Source organism: Limulus polyphemus, unplaced genomic scaffold (genome assembly GCF_000517525.1).
Source record: "Limulus polyphemus unplaced genomic scaffold, Limulus_polyphemus-2.1.2 Scaffold3126, whole genome shotgun sequence".
Taxonomy (NCBI): Eukaryota; Metazoa; Arthropoda; class Merostomata; order Xiphosura; family Limulidae; genus Limulus; species Limulus polyphemus.
Window position 1 is genome coordinate 28,710 of NW_013668736.1, and position 18,736 is coordinate 47,445.

General features: G+C 32.6%; 1 protein-coding gene across 1 annotated transcript in view; it reads left to right on the forward strand.

Annotated features, from left to right (window-relative positions):
* The window catches only part of LOC111083003 (glutamate receptor ionotropic, NMDA 2B-like), a 102,471-nt gene that overhangs the window by 11,638 nt on the left and 72,097 nt on the right, over window positions 1–18,736 (forward strand). The window contains exon 2 of the mRNA XM_022397074.1: window positions 13,130–13,313. Within this exon, the coding sequence (XP_022252782.1) occupies window positions 13,130–13,313 (184 nt within the window). The remainder of the gene's footprint in view (window positions 1–13,129; window positions 13,314–18,736) is intronic.

Consider the following 18,736-nt stretch of genomic DNA (forward strand, 5'->3'; position numbering starts at 1 on the left):
TAGCCATTACTGAGATACTAGCGAAATGAAAACAGTCAAGAGCCATTACTGAGATACTAGCGAAATGAAAACAGTCAAGAGCCATTACTGAGATACCAGCGAAATACAAACAGTCAAGAGCCATTACTGAGATACTAGCGAAATGAAAACAGTCAATAGCCATTACTGAGATACTAGCGAAATGAAAACAGTCAAGAGCCATTATTGAGATACCAGCGAAATGAAAACAGTTAATAGCCATTACTGAGATACCAGCGAAATGAAAACAGTTAATAGCCATTACTGAGATACTAGCGAAATGAAAACAGTCAAGAGCCATTACTGAGATACCAGCGAAATGAAAACAGTTAATAGCCATTACTGAGATACTAGCGAAATGAAAACAGTCAAGAGCCATTACTGAGATACTAGCGAAATGAAAACAGTCAAGAGCCATTACTTAACCTTTTGCCTTGATTATTGACATTGGTAGTTCTCAAAATCCACTTCCTGAGCTTAATCATTGTTCATGAAACACACTGCTTTTGAAATATCGGAAAAGTGAATAATCCTTCTATACAGCTAAATATAACTTAATTGGCGTAGTGAGTCATATATTTTATTTTTCAAAACAAAATCCTAAATAAATGGCATGATTGACCTTAGCCGAGCTAATTTTTTATGTTATTGACGGTAACGCTGAGATACACTTATAACTATAAACTATTTATGTAACTAAAATACCTTGGATCGCACATAATACTTTATATTGGATGTAATGACTAGCTTTCCAGGACAGTGAATTCAAGAACTTATTGTTCGCGCGCGCTCCATTGCTGCAAAACCTCTCCGTGAGTGCGCTATAAAAGTGACATTAAACACAATTGTTAGACCATAAAAAGAGTAGTTCAAGAGTTAATTAACATTGAGAGCTTTTGATTAGCTGCCTTACCTCTAAGTATACAGGTTTAAAATTAAAGACGGCTATGGACAGTTAACTCTTGTGTAGCTTTACGCGAAATTCTAAAACAAACAATACTTTAGATTAAAATGAAAAGCTGTAATTAAATGTTAAAGTTTATGTATGCTACCTCTCTCATTTTTTTTAATTAGGTAGTTAATCAATTCGGTTCCAAACGTAACTAAAGAGAAACAACTTAAGTGAAAAACTTTTAAAACTTTCATCGAGGGAATCATTAATTTTAAACTGAATAAAAAATGCACATTATAACAACAAGAAATACTACTGAGACATGAAAATTTTGTGATCAGAGAGAGGAAACCTTCAAAGTTTGTTTTTGCTACTGGTGTTAGTAAATTATGAGTAATTTGTGTTTACATGAAGATGTCGCCACAATAAATCAAGCCTCAGAAAATTTCGTAGTTGACAGTATTGATTGAGGAAAGCAAGCAAGATCAGAGTATACAAAGCGCGTAGCGTGTTGGACTGCGGAAAGCCCAAAATTCAAGTCGTGATATATCACTTAGAACGTTCAGTGTTTTTAACTACGATCGAGTTATATAAATGGCAGTTAATTTTGTTATTTGGTTAAGAATAGTACTACCGTCAGTGGGTTCTGCTAACTGATTGCCCTTGATCTGATGTCACCAATTCAAAATTATGGAAGCAATGCCTAAATCTATGGATTTCTTACGGGTATTTTTAAGTTATTCCTTACTTCAAGTTTAGAATAACAAATATCTGGAGTATATAAATTTATAATGTGAAATTATGTTTTATTCAGTATTTTCAACCATTCGCGATCAGAAGTTTATCATATTCCAATAGTATATAAAGTTCAAACATATTTTCAGCAGAACGTTTTTTTCTTTGTCTATACTCTATATAATCTGTTTTATTCCTTAATTTAAGGTTTTTCAGTGTTATTCACCAAAACATATTCAAAAAAATATATCTTAAGACCCCACCTCTATCCGGTAAATTTACGAGGTTTCAATGCTAAAACCCTGGGTTCGATTTCTTCCCGCAGTGGACAGAGTGCATATAGCCCGTTGTGTATATTTGAACTAAAAAACCAACAACTTCAACAATATTTTGAAAATGTTTTACAGCATAGCGTTGTAAAACTTTTATCCTGACATCCTTTGTGTTTGTATCTTGTTTCAAGGAAACACTCGCCTTCAATGTTTTTAGTTACATCACTTGGGAACAAGCAACTTATTTTTCGTTAATATGTTTTATTTTACTTTTAAAATATTTCGTAACTTTACGTAAAGTACGGCTGCTATACATTTATGCATGTGCAATACTTGTATATATCCAACAGACACTCTAAATGTAAAGTGTATAAAAGAAGATATGCGAAACACACAAAATAATCATAGTCAGTACACACCTAAATATCCAACAAAACCACCTTTTACAACATCGCTTGTGAATGTGGACTTCAATACATTGGAGAAGCAAACAAAAAGAACCAACAAAAGTCAGAAATCGGGAGACTAATATGAATATAAGACTTTATTTTGCCAATTTATCTGCGATATACTATGATATCTGAGAAAACCGATAAATAATATTAAGAATAATGAGATATGAACCATACACGAGAAAAGAAAAAAAATATATTTATATAAAAGAAGCCTACTACGTCCACCTGACTTATAACACACTCGGTCAATCTAACATAGAAGCTATCAAAGTCTGAATATCCTCTTGAAACCACTAAAATAGTTAATTTACTAAAATCTGATAAAGGATATTCCGGATGAATGGATAGCCCATTGGCCTTTCTGAAAAGAAGATTTAGGCTCTAATTCCTACATTTGCCATCACATTCAGTTCTCCTTTTTATCCATGTAAAAATTATATTTAATATTTTATTAACAAGTCGAAAAATAAACCTGCATAATTTATCATGATTATTATTAATAATAGTCTTACAGCAATATGGTGGGTCATTATCCATCAAAATTGAGTAACAAAAATACCAGGAAGGAATAAAATGTTTAAGAGCAGTGACAGATTATGAATAATGTTCAGTAGTTCTTGGGTTAATGACAAATTAACTATAGTCTATGGGGTTTTAAGTGACAGAAAATGCTGTCCGTATGTTTCTTGTTTAGAAACGAGGCAGCGAGTCATCACCACCCACCGCCAACTCTTGGGCTACTCTTTTACCAACGAATAGTGGGATTGACCGTCACATTATTTCGCTCCCACGGCTAAAAGGGCGAGCATGTTTGGTGTGACGGGGGTTGTTTAGTCCAAAAACTATAAAATCACGTTTTTTTGTAGGATAGAAATCAAACCCATCTCTCGCTAAGCTTATTAAGAGCAAAATTTATGTTACAATGTACAACTTAGTAAAGCAACTTTTCTATCCAAGACCACGTTTTACAGTTTCACCTCAATTATTTAATATTAGTATTGTACGCAGAAAATTGTATGTTAAAATGTTTTATTTTGGACCAGAAAACTAGTTATACATGAAACGAAACTCACAATCCAATACTAGATTGCAACATGAAGCTAATAAGTGTTCTTTTTCAAATTCGTTTTCACTTCTCATTGGTTCCTTTTAATTATTGAAAATAATTCAAACATGGTGTTCACCTACTTAAAATTTGAATGAATTTTTTCGATGGTAGATGCATTGAAAGCCCTTCATGAACAGGATGTATGCCATTTTATTTCTACTGTTTACAGTTGAACTTTTATACACTAAACAATGGGTCTGTTTAGTAAATATCTAAGTAAATATATTCAATACTTTAAAATAATGTCTTTGTTTGCAAACGAGTCGAATAGCATACAATATACATTATCCTCGGGTCTTTGTTTGCATACAGTATACATTATCCTCAGGTGGTGTTTTTTATTCCTCTATGTCAGAAGTACTCTCAACTCCTCAGAAGTTGTATCTTTCTTTAACAAAGCCTCAAGAAAGATATTTCATTTATCTTAATCATCTCTGAGATAGAAATGTCTCTTCACGAAATCACTCGGTTTGTTAAATTTAGTTTTTGTCTTATTTTTACGCGTTCTTCAAGCATCATGAAATATTTCGTAAACTCAAAGCATAGGAAAAAAACAAACTAAAATTTATTTTAGATCAGCAATTTAAAGTTTGCTCAACGTCAGTGAGTTTGAGTTAAGTTTTCTTCCTGACTCCCCTACCAATAGGTAAATTAGACACCCTGAAAATATAAATCAATCACTTCTATGACACCATATCAATATAACTCCGACTTATAAATACAGGAACGATTTGGTAATAAAGACCATAAGTATTAATAGACATGTCACGAACTGAAGGATCCCAGGAGTGGATTGTATTTTCATAAAGTCGCACAGTTGGACTATAGGAGGATGGTCAGACATAGTGAGAGTTTACAAGATCCCTTGTAATAACGTTGTTCACAGCGAATAGGGTGATAATGCAATTTCATTGACATAAGAAAACAACGGTTACTGCACAGCCCGAGCAAAGAACTACAGCGAGAAGCAGTAACTGTCCCTTCGAATGCCACCAGCTATGATCATATTTTATATAGCTTACAAATTGTTCAACAAAGGTGAAAATCTGGATTCGCCAGTAAACATCAGTATCCGAAAAGGCTAGAGGGTGCGATAGCATCTGTGATGTCGACTTATGATATTGTCAGGAGTAAGTAGGAGATCTCCGTCTAGATAGTCTGCCATTGCAGCACCTGCTATGGAGATAAGTTCCTGTAGTATTGAGTCACATTTACAGCCGTCCTGCAACAGCAAAGATTGTTTGAGATGGCTCATTCTCCAGTCATTTCCTCACACTACGAAGAGTTCCATCTGTTTGTATTGGGGAGCATGACCCGTCAACACCAATCACCAGAAAAGGCAAGGTTTTCATGCAAGATATGACTCTTCAGCCCGAGTTCTACAACAATGAATAGGTCATTACCACTCTTCCGTGGCTAGTTTATCACTGACTATAAACCGTATTGAGTACATGTAGTCCATCCCGAACAAATGATTCCTAAAAATACCATCCACGTTCTTCGCTACGAGATGGAATGGTAATTCGACGGATTTCATATCTTGTAAATACAATGTGTAATCGTGTTTCTACCTTAAATATTCCAATTTTGAATCATCTCAAATGTGACGTATAAATAGTATTCGTTTTTCTTTGAAAAATCAATCTTTTCTGAAGAATTGTGTTATATCGTATAGGAAACGATATAGTACAGAAACATACAGAGTATATAAACCTTATGAATTTTCCTCGTCTTCGACCAACGCAGTTTTAGTTTAATTAACAGAGTTCAATTGATTTTCGGATCAAAAGTATTATTTTTGGCTTTTGGAAAAAAGTGTCGTCATATTCCAATTTAAATGTTCTTTGAGAAGTTTTGAAACAAAATGGTACGTTTTTTTCAATTGGAGTATATAAAATAAACACACACTAAAGTTATTGTAATATTGTGCACGCTTATCTTCATGTGAATCTTTATACAATATATATTATGAATTTCATAGATATTATCTAAGTATGAAAGCAGTGTATTGTTTTGAATTTACGTGTTTACTAGAACTATATATATACATTCATAACAAAAAAATAGTCTTGTTTTTGCCTTAGGTAATTTTTATAAATAATCCCCATCTTCAACCTGTCCTAATTTCCTCGCTAATGTCATATGAAACATTATTAGCACTTGTATATAATTCAAGCCATTTATAAAATTACATAAGTAACCTCCAAGCAAAACCTACGAGTCGTATACAACTTTCCAATTCTCATTCGAACGACACGCGTCTTAAATGGATTTCTTACTTGATCCACGCTGGTTTATAGGCATAAATCTGACTTGTTGCAAATAATCATATATTTGAATATAAACATAGTTCGTATTTTCTACATCAACTTGTTATTTTACCTTTAATTCAGTTTCTAAAATTCATAACCGTTAAATTCCAGTTAGTTGGAATAATGCTCCGGTTAGTACTTTTCCGATTGTGTGGATAGACTCTTGATGCTAGTATCTTAAAAATGAAAAACAGTAAAAGCCATATAGAGGAAAATATTATAAAGGCTGGTTGAAAATACCTCATAGAAACTATATTATTTCGTTCGACCAAAAATTAGCATCAATACCTTCTCTTGCAAAATTAATTCTAAAACTTTTAGTAACCTCTTAGTATAGAGAATGTAGTAAACACAAATCTAGAACATATCAAAATCTCCAATCAATAATATTCAGGGACGGAAGGGTAGGAGGAATATACAGAGTTAGAGCTAATCTAAAAGTTGTATAAAATTGGCTGAGCCTGGTGAGATAATACTGGGATAAGGAAAAATATCGTTAATAGCAAGAATACTCTATTGACCATCCAATACATTCTAATCATATACATATTAGTTTTCTAGAAGTTATTAATAACCAGGGGCAGACTGACAACATTTTTTGGACTCGGTCACTTTCAAAAATAGGGCACCCCTAGAATAAAAAAAGCAACAGACAAACAAAAACATTTTTATTATTAAAGTAAGTAAAAAGAACTGCTAGATGTCAAAACAAACAAAATAATTATACTAAGAGCAAAGAGCTTAGCTTCTTTGTTGTAGACGCATATTTGTCGGTTATACAATCTTTGTTCTTTCGTAAGTTGATAGCAATGTCTTTTTCGACTGCAATGAGCATCAGTGCCTCCAAGTTTTGTTGTGTTGTTGATGCTCTTAAGCGAATGTTTAGATTCTTCAATTTGGAAAAATATATCTTACATAAACATTGAGTAACACTAAGTGTTATGATATATTTGTATGCCTCATACAAGTTTTCATAGGCAAAAGAACACAATCTATAACAGAATAAAAGTTTAAATGCACATGAAAAACGAGTTCTACAAACAGTTTCTTTCACGATCGGATGTGGTTGAGGTTCAATTTCACCCAGCACGTTATCGTCTCTCTCTGTGACATCACTTTCATGCAAGACTCTTTTCAAGTGTTTATAGTTGGAAGCAAATGACACCAACTCCTCATGCAGTGAAATAGAATTCATTTCTGGAATTGCTTCACAAATTTTTCGAAGATAAACTTTCTATGTTTCAGCAATTATTTCTTCAAATCGATTGGAATCCAAACATGAAATTTTCTTGTATAGATCTATGTGAGATGCAAATCTATTCTCCAAACTTTTGAGAACTGCGTCAAAAACTACATTGTGGCAAGATATTTCAAAGTTTGTTTTTGGATCTTGGACTACAGCAGAAGCTCTAGAAGTTATTATTTTTGGCAAAACCTTTTGAATTACAATTTCTTCTTCTACAACTTTTTCATTGACTAGGTCTATGAATGTAGAAGTAGTTTCAAATAAATTGTCAAAATCTCTAGAAATATCTGTCAGACGCAAATTAGCATCATCTTTCATACGCCATGCTTGAACAAGGTGAAGCCCATGTAATTGCAAAAAGTCAGAAACATGAGTTGTAATGTGAAACATTCTAATATAGATGAAAGCCATCAAAATTATTTCTAATTTGGTCTTGTTTTCATATAGATTCTTGGCATCATATACCACCGACTGACCGAAATCACTGACTTGTTTCAAAACTATGAGAAGATCAAAAAACATCTCATTCGAATAATTTCTATAACTGTCGAAAATATTTCTAAGTGCTCCTGTTCTACTGGACCACCTTGTTTGACTATGAGTGTCAAGCTTTCGAAACTTACCATGTCCCAGCTTAGAAGATTTCATTTCATCCTCTCATACATGCATTCTTTTGTGTGATTTTTTAAAAAAAACTTAGACAATTCATTGAGTATTCCGAAAAGTCTAACTGTTGCAATACAGACACTACTTGAATCACCACTTACCAAGTTCAGAACGTGAGCATAACACCAAGTGTGGACATGACCTGAACGTACTTTCTTCATTAGTGCTTGTATGCACCGCTCATATTAGCAACCCCATCAAATGCGTCTCCAGTGCAGTGTTTAAAATTAAGTCCTACATCAGTTAAGGTTTTCTTTATTAGTGGATACCAGCTTTTCCCACCAGTGTCTGCTACATCAAGAAGGCGCGGAAGTCTTTTCTTGACCTTGTCATCTACAACATATCTTAGAACAAATGCATACTGGTCATGAGCAGAGATACATTGTGTACAATCATTTGTAATGAATAAATTCCAGCCTTCTTAACTTCCATAACCACGATATCTTTGGTATATTTCCAATCAAGTTGAAAAGTTTCTCTGCCCCTCTTTGATCGTTCTCGCTTCTTTGCCTTCTGTGTGATATCGTTCAGAGCTGTATTATATTCTGACACCAATTTAACTGCTTCTAAGAAATTTCCACGATTTTTAAAATGGTATTCATCAAACTGCTGCTTCTAAGTATTTACTTCAATAAAGCAAAGTTTGAAATCCAATGAAGATATTAATATCAATAATACAACTCATGACTGCTCGTCCTTGAAGCACTTGGCTCTGTCGGACTAAGAGCTGATCATGCTACAATCTGTGCTCAACTGTTCTTTCTTGGAAGTGCATGAAATATGCTTGTGTTGAGTCCTGATGACATAGCGATTTTTCGTACTCAGATAATCTTGTGGCGATGTGTCTCTAGTCTGATCACTCTATTATCAATTGATTACCACGATTTCTTTCGGATGCAAACATCAAACAAAATGAGCAATGCAAACTCATTTTCTCGCTGTTATAGGTCACACAGGAGCGCTTGACATCATTACCATGAATATATTTGCGACTGTAAACCACTCTGCTATTGTAAGATATATCTCTAGTTGGTTGATGTGGATGAAAGTTCCAGAAATTTTTAGGCTTTTAAAAAAATTACTTGTTGAATGAGAAGACGCATTCAGTTCTGTGACAGGAAACTTTTACAGGTGATTCTTGTGTGACCTGTGTTTGTATAATAGTATTTTCAGTTTCTTGTTCATTCAATGTACTATTACTACTACCAACACTTTCTTCTGGAGAATTTGAGGATTTAATCTTAAGAATTTTGCAGGAGAAGGTTGAGTGGTCTTTGGTTGATCTGATGGGTATGGTGACTGTGAAACAGTAATATCTGTTTCTTCTTCATTCTGTGTAGCAGATGTATTGGAAGTTTGTTTGTTTGTTTGTAATTATGCACAAAGCTACACAAGGGTTATCTGTACTCTGCCTACCACGGGTATCGAAACCCGGTTTCTAGCGTTGTAAGTCCGCAGACATACCGCTGTGCCACTGTGTAGCAGATGTATTGGAAGTACCGGCATCTAAATCAGTGTCATTTCCTTTCGATTATTTTTTAAAAAATGTTAATTTTAGTCAAAGTTCAAAATTAGATACATATACTTTTAGAACAGAGAACAATAATTCAATTTATATCTTAATTAAATATAAAAATCATTTTATAATCTAAATAAACGAAAATTGGGTAATCTTGAAGAATAGTGTTGGGTTGATGTAAGAACAAATTTAAACTAGTATTTTTGTAAACACTATGACTGTAAACGCATTATATAATGCTACAGTGTTTAAAGGGTTAATTGATGCGACAAACTGACATGCCAACCACATACTTTTTTAAAAGTAAAAGTCAAGTTCCGTTTTAAACTTTTTATTTGATATAATAAAAATATATTTTTAAAAAAATTGTTAAAAAATTGTTTTCTTAGACTAATTTACGGGCCCCTACCCCCACGGGCCCTCGGTCCACATTTTATCTGCTCGTATCGTCAATCCGCCCCTGTTAATAACCACTTATGAACATTGTAATATTCCTTTTGTGTAAATCCCAAAGTAACAATAAACCTTCTCGGAATCGGATAGTTGAAGTAGCATTAGCAATCTGGAACGTATTGGCAATACTTCGAGAAGTGATAAAACAAACAACAGCAATCCCAAACGTATGTAAAAATAACAATAATTCATTTATTAAAAGGTTGTTAAGCGCAACACTACATATTGGCTATCTGTGTTCTTCCCACCGCGAGTATCGAAACCCTATTTTTATCGTTATAAGCCCTCAGACTAACGCTGAGCCATCCGAAATACCGTTAACAGTGCCATGGAAAGTGTGGATTCAACATTGCCCATAACCCATCTAAAATATGACGAAAGTGCAACAACACACACACTTAAATGTATGCACACAATAATTCCAATAAAACTTTAAAACATTTAAAGCAATAATAGAAATAAGCCCTGGTAAGTTTGAAGACAACATCAGCGTTAATCCTTGGAAAATGTGAAAACAATATGGACAATAAAGCCTTAGAACTGTGAAGGTAATAGTAGCAATATCCCCTGTGAAGGTTATAGTAGCAATATCCCCTGTAAAGGTGATAGTAGCAGTAGCTCCTGTGAAGTGTACCGACAACATTAGTAATAACCCGAGAAAGTGTGATGGTAATAATGACAATAAAGCCTGTGAAGCAAAATTTACAATAAATCAGAAAAAGTGTAGTTGCTGCCAAAACACTGAGATCTGTTATGTTGTGTGTGTGTGAAGCCAAAACTAGTAACGCATTGAAACAGAATATGCAATCATAACAATCTATTTTATATTCCTTCAGGACGATGGGAATATAGTAAACCCTAACACTATTTTATATATATGTGTGTGAAACAACATACATGCTAGCATTAAACGTTATTATCTTCTAGATGAAAGTAACTGATGGTAAAACTGACAGAAAGTTTCCATACTGAAGATTGTGCCAACACGAGAGTAACAATAAACCTAATTAGAATTTTAACTGTACATAATCAAAACAGAAAATAAAACATATGATTTTACGTGTTATTTGTATGAGGTACTAAACACATATGCTCTTATTATAAAAGGACTAGATAAATCGTAAGAATATTCAAGTAAAAGAAACATTTTCTCATTTTGTCTATTATCATTACCTTGTTTAATATCCGTTAAAAGTCTTAAAACAGCGTTTTCTAAAAGTTTAACTTGGATTTAAATTTCGGCAAAACTTTAGAAAGTGTTCAATCTTTCGTTAATGAAAGTGCCTAGAAATTTAAAAAACGTTCTACTAAAAATCAATAAAACTTAATCTTCTAAAATCCTGACTGCGCAAAATAAACAGAATAACAAAAAGTTTCGGTGTTATTATAACATACAAGACAAGAGGTATTTTAAATCGATGACTTTTATTAAATTTAGCTAAGATCTTTAAACAGGGTATCATTTTTATATAAACTCCTATAAGCACTACTATAGAATTATAACTTTATAATTATAGTGAAGCCTGCAATCTTCACTCCTTACAGTAACGTTTACTGGTAATTTACAACATAAACCGTCAGATTACATATACAATTTGTAAAAAACTAAAACTCTTCTAGTCCGTTTTAAGTTAATTCTATTACAATAAAAAGACGGCGAGGTACACGTTGGATCTACTCCACTAAAATAATAATAAAAAAATGTAATAAAAGTGGAACGTGAAAAACAGTAGCTTTTACATTTTCTAAGCTCAAGCTATTGTACATTGTTAAAGCGTCGTATATTCAGGTACATTTAGTGAACCTTCAAGCTGTCCTGGATATTCCGCTTAAGAACTTGAGATTATCTCAAGATGATGATCGCGAAGTAATGCTAAATCTCTTACTAACTGAATCATGTTGTCAAATTAAATAATGATACTGGACACGAAATGAAAAGCGCAAAAAACAATCTTTCTTATCACCCTAAACATAAACACAGTGTATGTACTTGCTTTTCCTTACACAGGAGTCTCCAGTGGCACAGCAGTATGACTGCGGATTACAACGCTAGAATCAGGGTTTCGATACTCGTGGTGGGCAGAGCACAGATAGCCCATTGTGTAGTTTTGTGCTTAATTCCAAACAAACAAACAAAATAAGTACGACCACATTGAGGAACTTTCAGTGGATTTGTTTCGAAGTTTTATTGACATGTTGAGTTACCAGTATGTTCTAAAATCGTGTAAGAATATGTTGAAATTACTGAAACCACAATCAGATCCATGAATTAAATCAAGCTAAAAAGGATCTTTGTAGATGTTGATATTAATAATAATTACAATAACATTGCAAAGGATATGAACTTAAACCATTTTTTAAAAACACAATAAAGGAATTGGAAAGATTGATACCTGGTTTGATAATAACAATAAAGGAATTGGAAAGATTGATACCTGGTTTAATAATAACAATAAAGGAATTAGAAAGATTGATACCTGGTTTAATAATAACAATAAAGGAATTGGAAAGATTGATACCTGGTTTAATAATAACAATAAAAGAATTGGAAAGATTGATACCTGGTTTAATAACAACAATAAAGGAATTGGAAAGATTGATATCTGGTTTAATAATAACAATAAAGGAATTGGAAAGATTGATACCTGGTTTAATAACAACAATAAAGGAATTGGAAAGATTGATACCTGGTTTAATAATAACAATAAAGGAATTGGAAAGATTGATACCTGGTTTAATAATAAGAGACAAAAGTAATCACTGAGAAAAAAGTGGCTTTTAAGTAGTTGCTCAGTAAAAAAATTATTAGTTCTTAATGTATGAGAAAGTTTAAAACTACATAATTTGTAGTAGGGCTGATAAAAACTGATAATGTGCAGGTGGGCGATCCTAATAATTTATAAATACTCATAATATAGACTTAAACTTTTTTATCAAAATAGTAAGTAGTTTTATGGTTACGTTTTCATCACTTTAAAAATGGAAGAAATTACATAGAGAAAAGCTTTAAAAATCTTTGTTTGATCTAATTTCTCTGGGTTAGAGTAAATCCGATTGAAACCAATGTTTGTCAATAACTCTGGCCAGGTAAGTACTGATTGTGTTGCTTATATACTATGTATAGTGATAAATGTTATTGAACTGTTTTTCTTTATATATATTTTACTGATATATACCCTAGTGTTTAATACGAGCTCTAACGAAAACATTTCAAGGAAAATTTCATAAGATGTCTTAAAGATTCAATCACGTTCTGTTATGAGTTGTGAGGAATTAGCTGGCAATAATATTTTCTGTTCTTTAAATGTTTACAGTAAAAACATAATTAAAGCTCGTTCACAAGAGTAAATAGTTCCTAAGATCATTTGTCCCTCTTTGTTTTGTTTGTAACTCCACTTCTAAAAAAGATGTTCATCAAATATGTGCTCACTCTATGTTGTATTCTATTCTTAGGAGTTCATTTTAACACTACCAAAGCGAAACTTGAAGATGAGATCGAACGAGCTGTCTATGTCTTCGGTTACGGCTTGGAACTCTTTGTAAATGACCCTCGCAATGAAAACAAAAGTTTGTCACCAGGATTGAAATGCAATGGAACCTCTACTGACCACTGGAGTAAAGGGGATATGTTCTTTAGGTGAATACAATTTTTATTTTCTAAGAAAGATTTGATTTTGTGATGATAAATCACTTTGCAATGCATAAACAGTTTTATCGCTAGCATTATTATCAAGTAATGTGAAAACAAGCAAGTACACGGTCTATAATTATTAAAAAGTAATAGTTCATTCATAAAGTAAGTCTTATTACAAAGTTTTCACTGCACTCAAAGACTAATTTCGTGAAACGTGCAAAAAGTGACATATCCAACTTTTTACTTACTCGTGTGTAAAGTCAAAATCTAGTCCACTTAAAGAAAAGAAAGGTGTTTTATTTCTTCTACAAAAAAAAACTCTACAACTTTACCGGGTAATAGGCCTAAGTCACAAATGAAACTAAACAATCACTTACGTGTTCACTTTCTTCTTGTATCTACGGCACAAACTTAAAACTGGCTTATTTACACACTCTTTAACTCAGTTATCAATCGACAACACTATAATAAATACACTAGTTACCTGAATAACTAGCTAACTTGTCAATAACAACACTTAGTCTGTGATATTTCATATTACTACAATATTGTTCTCTAAATTTAAACAAAATTTGAGACATTACTTTCTTATCACGTCACAGCAAATCTAGATATTCACTAAATTTCCAAGCATCACACATCATCACTATGTCATGTCAAAGCCCATCTAGGAAAATATACAAAACTTCTAAACTAAAAGATGAAAACATAGTTCCCAACATTGCTCCTCCTTGGATTGTAAAGACTCCTGGATAATCCTATGCGCAAATAAAACAATACTATTCTAAACTGGAACTTACATAATGAATAATAAAATCACTCTTTGCAATTAACACAAATAACATCCATAAATAAACATTACAATGACTAAATAATTAATTGCGTTAAACAAAGTAAAACAAAAATTCTGAATAGCAAAACAAAATATTCTTTGCTAAACTGCTTATTCACCAAATCTTTTTGGTGATTTTATTTTCTGTAGTTTAAGGGACAAAGATGGGACGACCTCTTGTCCTTTATCGTCACTTGTTGTCTTCTCACTGGGAGAGTTATCTCCAGGTTGATGATCGAGGGAATCTACCAGTGGTCCCATCCTTGGTAGTACTGTGGAAGTAGTCTCGACAGGAATTTCAGACTCTCTAGCAGGTAGACTTGCTTCTGGAAACGGCTTCAATGAAGTTAAACAATTGCTTCCTTTCCAATCTACACTTTTCCAAAGACGATCACAAGGGATGAGCCCTTGATTTTAACCGACTATTGTTCTATATTCTGCTGTATTGCACTCCAGATCGACAGTCCTCATTATCATATGTGCCAATCTTTGTTGTTGCTTTAAGTCCAACCTCTAATGATGTAAGTTTCATATCGTGCATGAGAATTTCTTGGTCATAAACTGTGAAGTTAGACTAACCTTTCATGAAGTGACTACCAAATATACATTCTTTCTCGATGTAATACGCCCAGTCGTGCTGTGTAGAGAAGCCTTCCTCAGCCAGGGTGACTACCAACTTCCCTTTTTTTGAATCTTTATATCCACTTGTTGTTTGTATCAGTCCAAATTCTTTCTTCATCTCTGGAGAAAATTTCCAACATTTCACTACTAGATTTTGGTCGAGCAATAATAGTCATAATATCGGTGTCAACCAACGTACTGCATGGCTTCCCATCAATAAACCCATTGATTTACAGACTGTTTTTTTAATAACACGTTCATTATTCTATTAGAAATGATGGAGTAATCTCATCCTCAAATCATCGTCTCCTTGGATTGATATCAACAACTGTTTCACTACAGTCTCATATGTGTTTTCCACACTTATAGTAGATCCTTTCTCCTCTAACCCTTTGGGAGTAGTTTATAGCAATATATTTTTTATGTTATAGTTGAAACACCTTCTGTCCCTTCCTTTACTTCCTTATCTTGAGTAAACAGCTCAAGAGTCTAATCAAAGGTTTTTGTCTGCAGTTCCTGTCAATTTATCCTTTTAACTTGCAATTGCAACATCTTCTACCATGTACTTTATGTCTTCCATTCTGAGTCAACAGTTGTCTAATGATTTTTTTCCAGCTCTTCTAAACCTTCGTCAGTGAAAGTTAATTCTTTTATACCATTTGATCTGATAAGTTTATAATTTCTGGATAATGAATTTGATTGTTTTTGTGACTTCAGCTGATTTAAGATCCACTGCCAAATGGAAAACTTCATTTTTATAATGCACACATATTTTGCTTTAGCCAACTTCACATATCTTCATCTACTGTGGCATCTATAATTTGTTTATGTGCCATTGAATCCATCAGTTCATGAATAAGATAAGATAAGAACATTGGACAAGATTGGCTGCAAGTTTGGCTAAGATATTTTCTTTTCTCCTTCTTCTGCTCCTAAACCTTTTTTAAAAACTTCCTTCTGATGTGACTCTCCAAGTCTGTTTGATGATGTGGCCATCAATTCCTGATAGTTGTTACAGTTGTTTAATGTAGATAAAGATAAATTGCCTGTTATTCACTGTTCCATCTATGCACTTTAAAAAATAGTTTGAACACAGCCTGAAATGTCTACTTTGTTACCTTCCTATCATAGTCTGCTGGATTCTTAGTTGGACAATATTAATAAACTGGCCAGGTAAATTCCAGAAACATATTAAGTAGTTGTGTGATTGGAGTAGTTCAGAAATAACTTGCAGTCATAGGTGACAGAGCAGCACTGGTAGCAGGTGTAAATTAAATTAGTATTCATATTCCTTATTTCAAGGTTAGTGGTGTTTGAGGTTGAACTTCTTGAGCAAATACACACAATTTATTTTCCATATGTTTTATCCAAGCATCAATATTGTTTTCTACGTCCCTTTTTCCTTCAGTGATGTTCTTTTGTAATTCCTTAAATTTGTTATTATAATCTCTTTTTCTATCTCTCTATATCTACTATGATTTTTATCAACTTCAGTTTGTACATTATACATTTCTTAACTTGCCCTCCATCAAACTTATCTAGGTCTGCAGTTCTTCTATATGTCTTATTTCTCATTCTTGCATTTCTTCTCTTAAATTCTCGTCTCTTTCCTTAAGTATCTTTATTCTTGATCTTCTCTTAGTTTCTGAAACTTTCCTCGTGGTCTTCCTTTAATTTTTTACCTATCTCTCTCTCTTCTAATTTTCTATCCCTTTCTTCTTGCTCAACTTTCTATTGTTTCCAGAAATTTTTCAATCTCACTTCGAGCCACATATCATCGTCTTTAACTTTTTTCTTTATTCTCTCCTATTTTTACCAAAATAATCCCACTTTTGACACCATTTCTAACGCATTTTATTGTTTGGTGGGTTATATTTCTATTATTTGGTAGAAAGCCTAGTCCACTTAACAAAAAAGAAAGTGTTCTATTTCTCCTACCATAAGATCTACAATCTCACCCAGTGATAGTTCTAACTCACATATAAAATAAAATAGTCACTAACTTCTTCACTTTCTTCTCATATATTTGGCACAAACTCAAAACTGCCTGACTTACTCGCTGATTAGCAACTGATCGACAACACTGCAACAGACTCACTAACTAATCAACAACAACTCTCTGTGTAATTATATTAAGGCATTATTTTCCTCCAAGTCTAAGAAAATTATAAAATAATGTGAAATCACGTAAAGTTTAGACACTCGGAAATTTTTTAAGCGTCACACATCATCACTATGTCATGTTAAAATTTCTAGTAAACAATATAAAACGTCTTAATTAAACTATGAAAACATAGTTCACAATAATAGTTTCTCTCATGTCTTTAAATTCATAGTATCTAATACTTAAAAAAGAAATCTTGGTGTCAATATTATCAATAATTTAATATACTTAATAGTATTTCAAGCTTCTAATCAGTCGTTGTTTTAGATATTTTCTGGGGGTCTTGAAGATTGTAGCTTTTTTATTTATTCGTGATTTGTAATTATTGACATTTTAAGTTCCATCCTTTTCCTTTTTCCTTTTACTTATTCAATAAAATCGGTTTAACAATCTCAATATGAAAAACAAAAGATCTTTATTTTCTGCACTTACAAAGTTTCATTATTAATAGCATCTTCAGTAATACATGTAGAAATCTTGCCATTAAAGTAATCCTAAAACAGCTAAAAAAATAAATAATTATATTTCTAAGAAAGAAACGTTTTTGATGTTTAACAAAATGTCTGAAGTGGCATAAGCCGTTTTCACTGTGAATTAAAGTTTTAGTTTAATTTTTATTTTGGAAAAATCTGGATTATAAGGTATTTGAAAATATATTTTTTCTATTTTAAAATTATAATAATAGTAAAGTATAATAAGTTTAAAAAACAACTTAGTATTAGACTATGTCATAATCTCTTAACTTTCTGGTTTTCACTTTAATTATTATTGCTTCATTATGCTGTTTTTCCACTTATTCTTATTGTTATACTTATTCTGAGTTTGCAGGGTGTATGAAGTATGATGAATGCTTTAGATGCCATCTCTGTAAAAAGCTAATCATTTCGTAACAATGATAAAATAGCTTCAGTTTGTTTTTGCAACAAAGAAAGTACAAAATATGCTTGCTAAGAGTTCGAAACAATTGAGATACATACTTAGAAGCATCGTCAAGGTCACACTAATGACCCCTAATAAAAACTTTACTTTTTGGAATCTTAAGTAAAAACTTACGCCAACCCAAATCTATCTAATTAAAGTTTATAATTTTAGCATGTCTAATGTTTTTCTTGTCTGTGTTGTGATTCAGAGAAAAGCAGTATACTAAAGCAACAGTTATGTCATTTTTTTGTGTGATTGATATTTCAGTTGACTCAGTATTATTAACTTCGATCTCCTGCTACTAAAAGTGGCCGGTTTAGTACTTGAGATATAATTGAAGTTGGTATTTATTTTATTTTGATCATTTCACTGCACGATAAATTTTGCATCTAGTTTCTTGGCTCCTACAATGTCAGTTGTCAGCTATCAACAGTGAATGACCGAGAAGTCTTAAAAAAAATCTATTTCAAAATATTGTACCTTAGTAGTTTTTATTCTTTGTTACTTAGTTGTATCCCTGCCTTTTTACGGGTCTTACTTTGCAGATCTTTATTTCTTTTACATCCTACTTGCTCGAAAATGTTTCCAATGCGACCTCATATGCTAGCATGTCTTGTGTTAATATTTCTCCATGAAAAAAATAAGTGTTTTCTATTTATTTTTAAGCACACAATTGAGATATATGCACTTTTTCGCCGAGGGGTATCGAACCCTGGATTCTAGTGCTGTAAGTTTGTAAACTTGTCACTGATCCAAGAAGGACAAAAAATTGAAATAGACGTGTTGAAACAAGTATATCTATATACACAGCGTGGTTACAATTAACTAGACACCACCTTTTCAGAAAAAATGAAATTTTTCAGTCATATTTACATGAATTGATATATT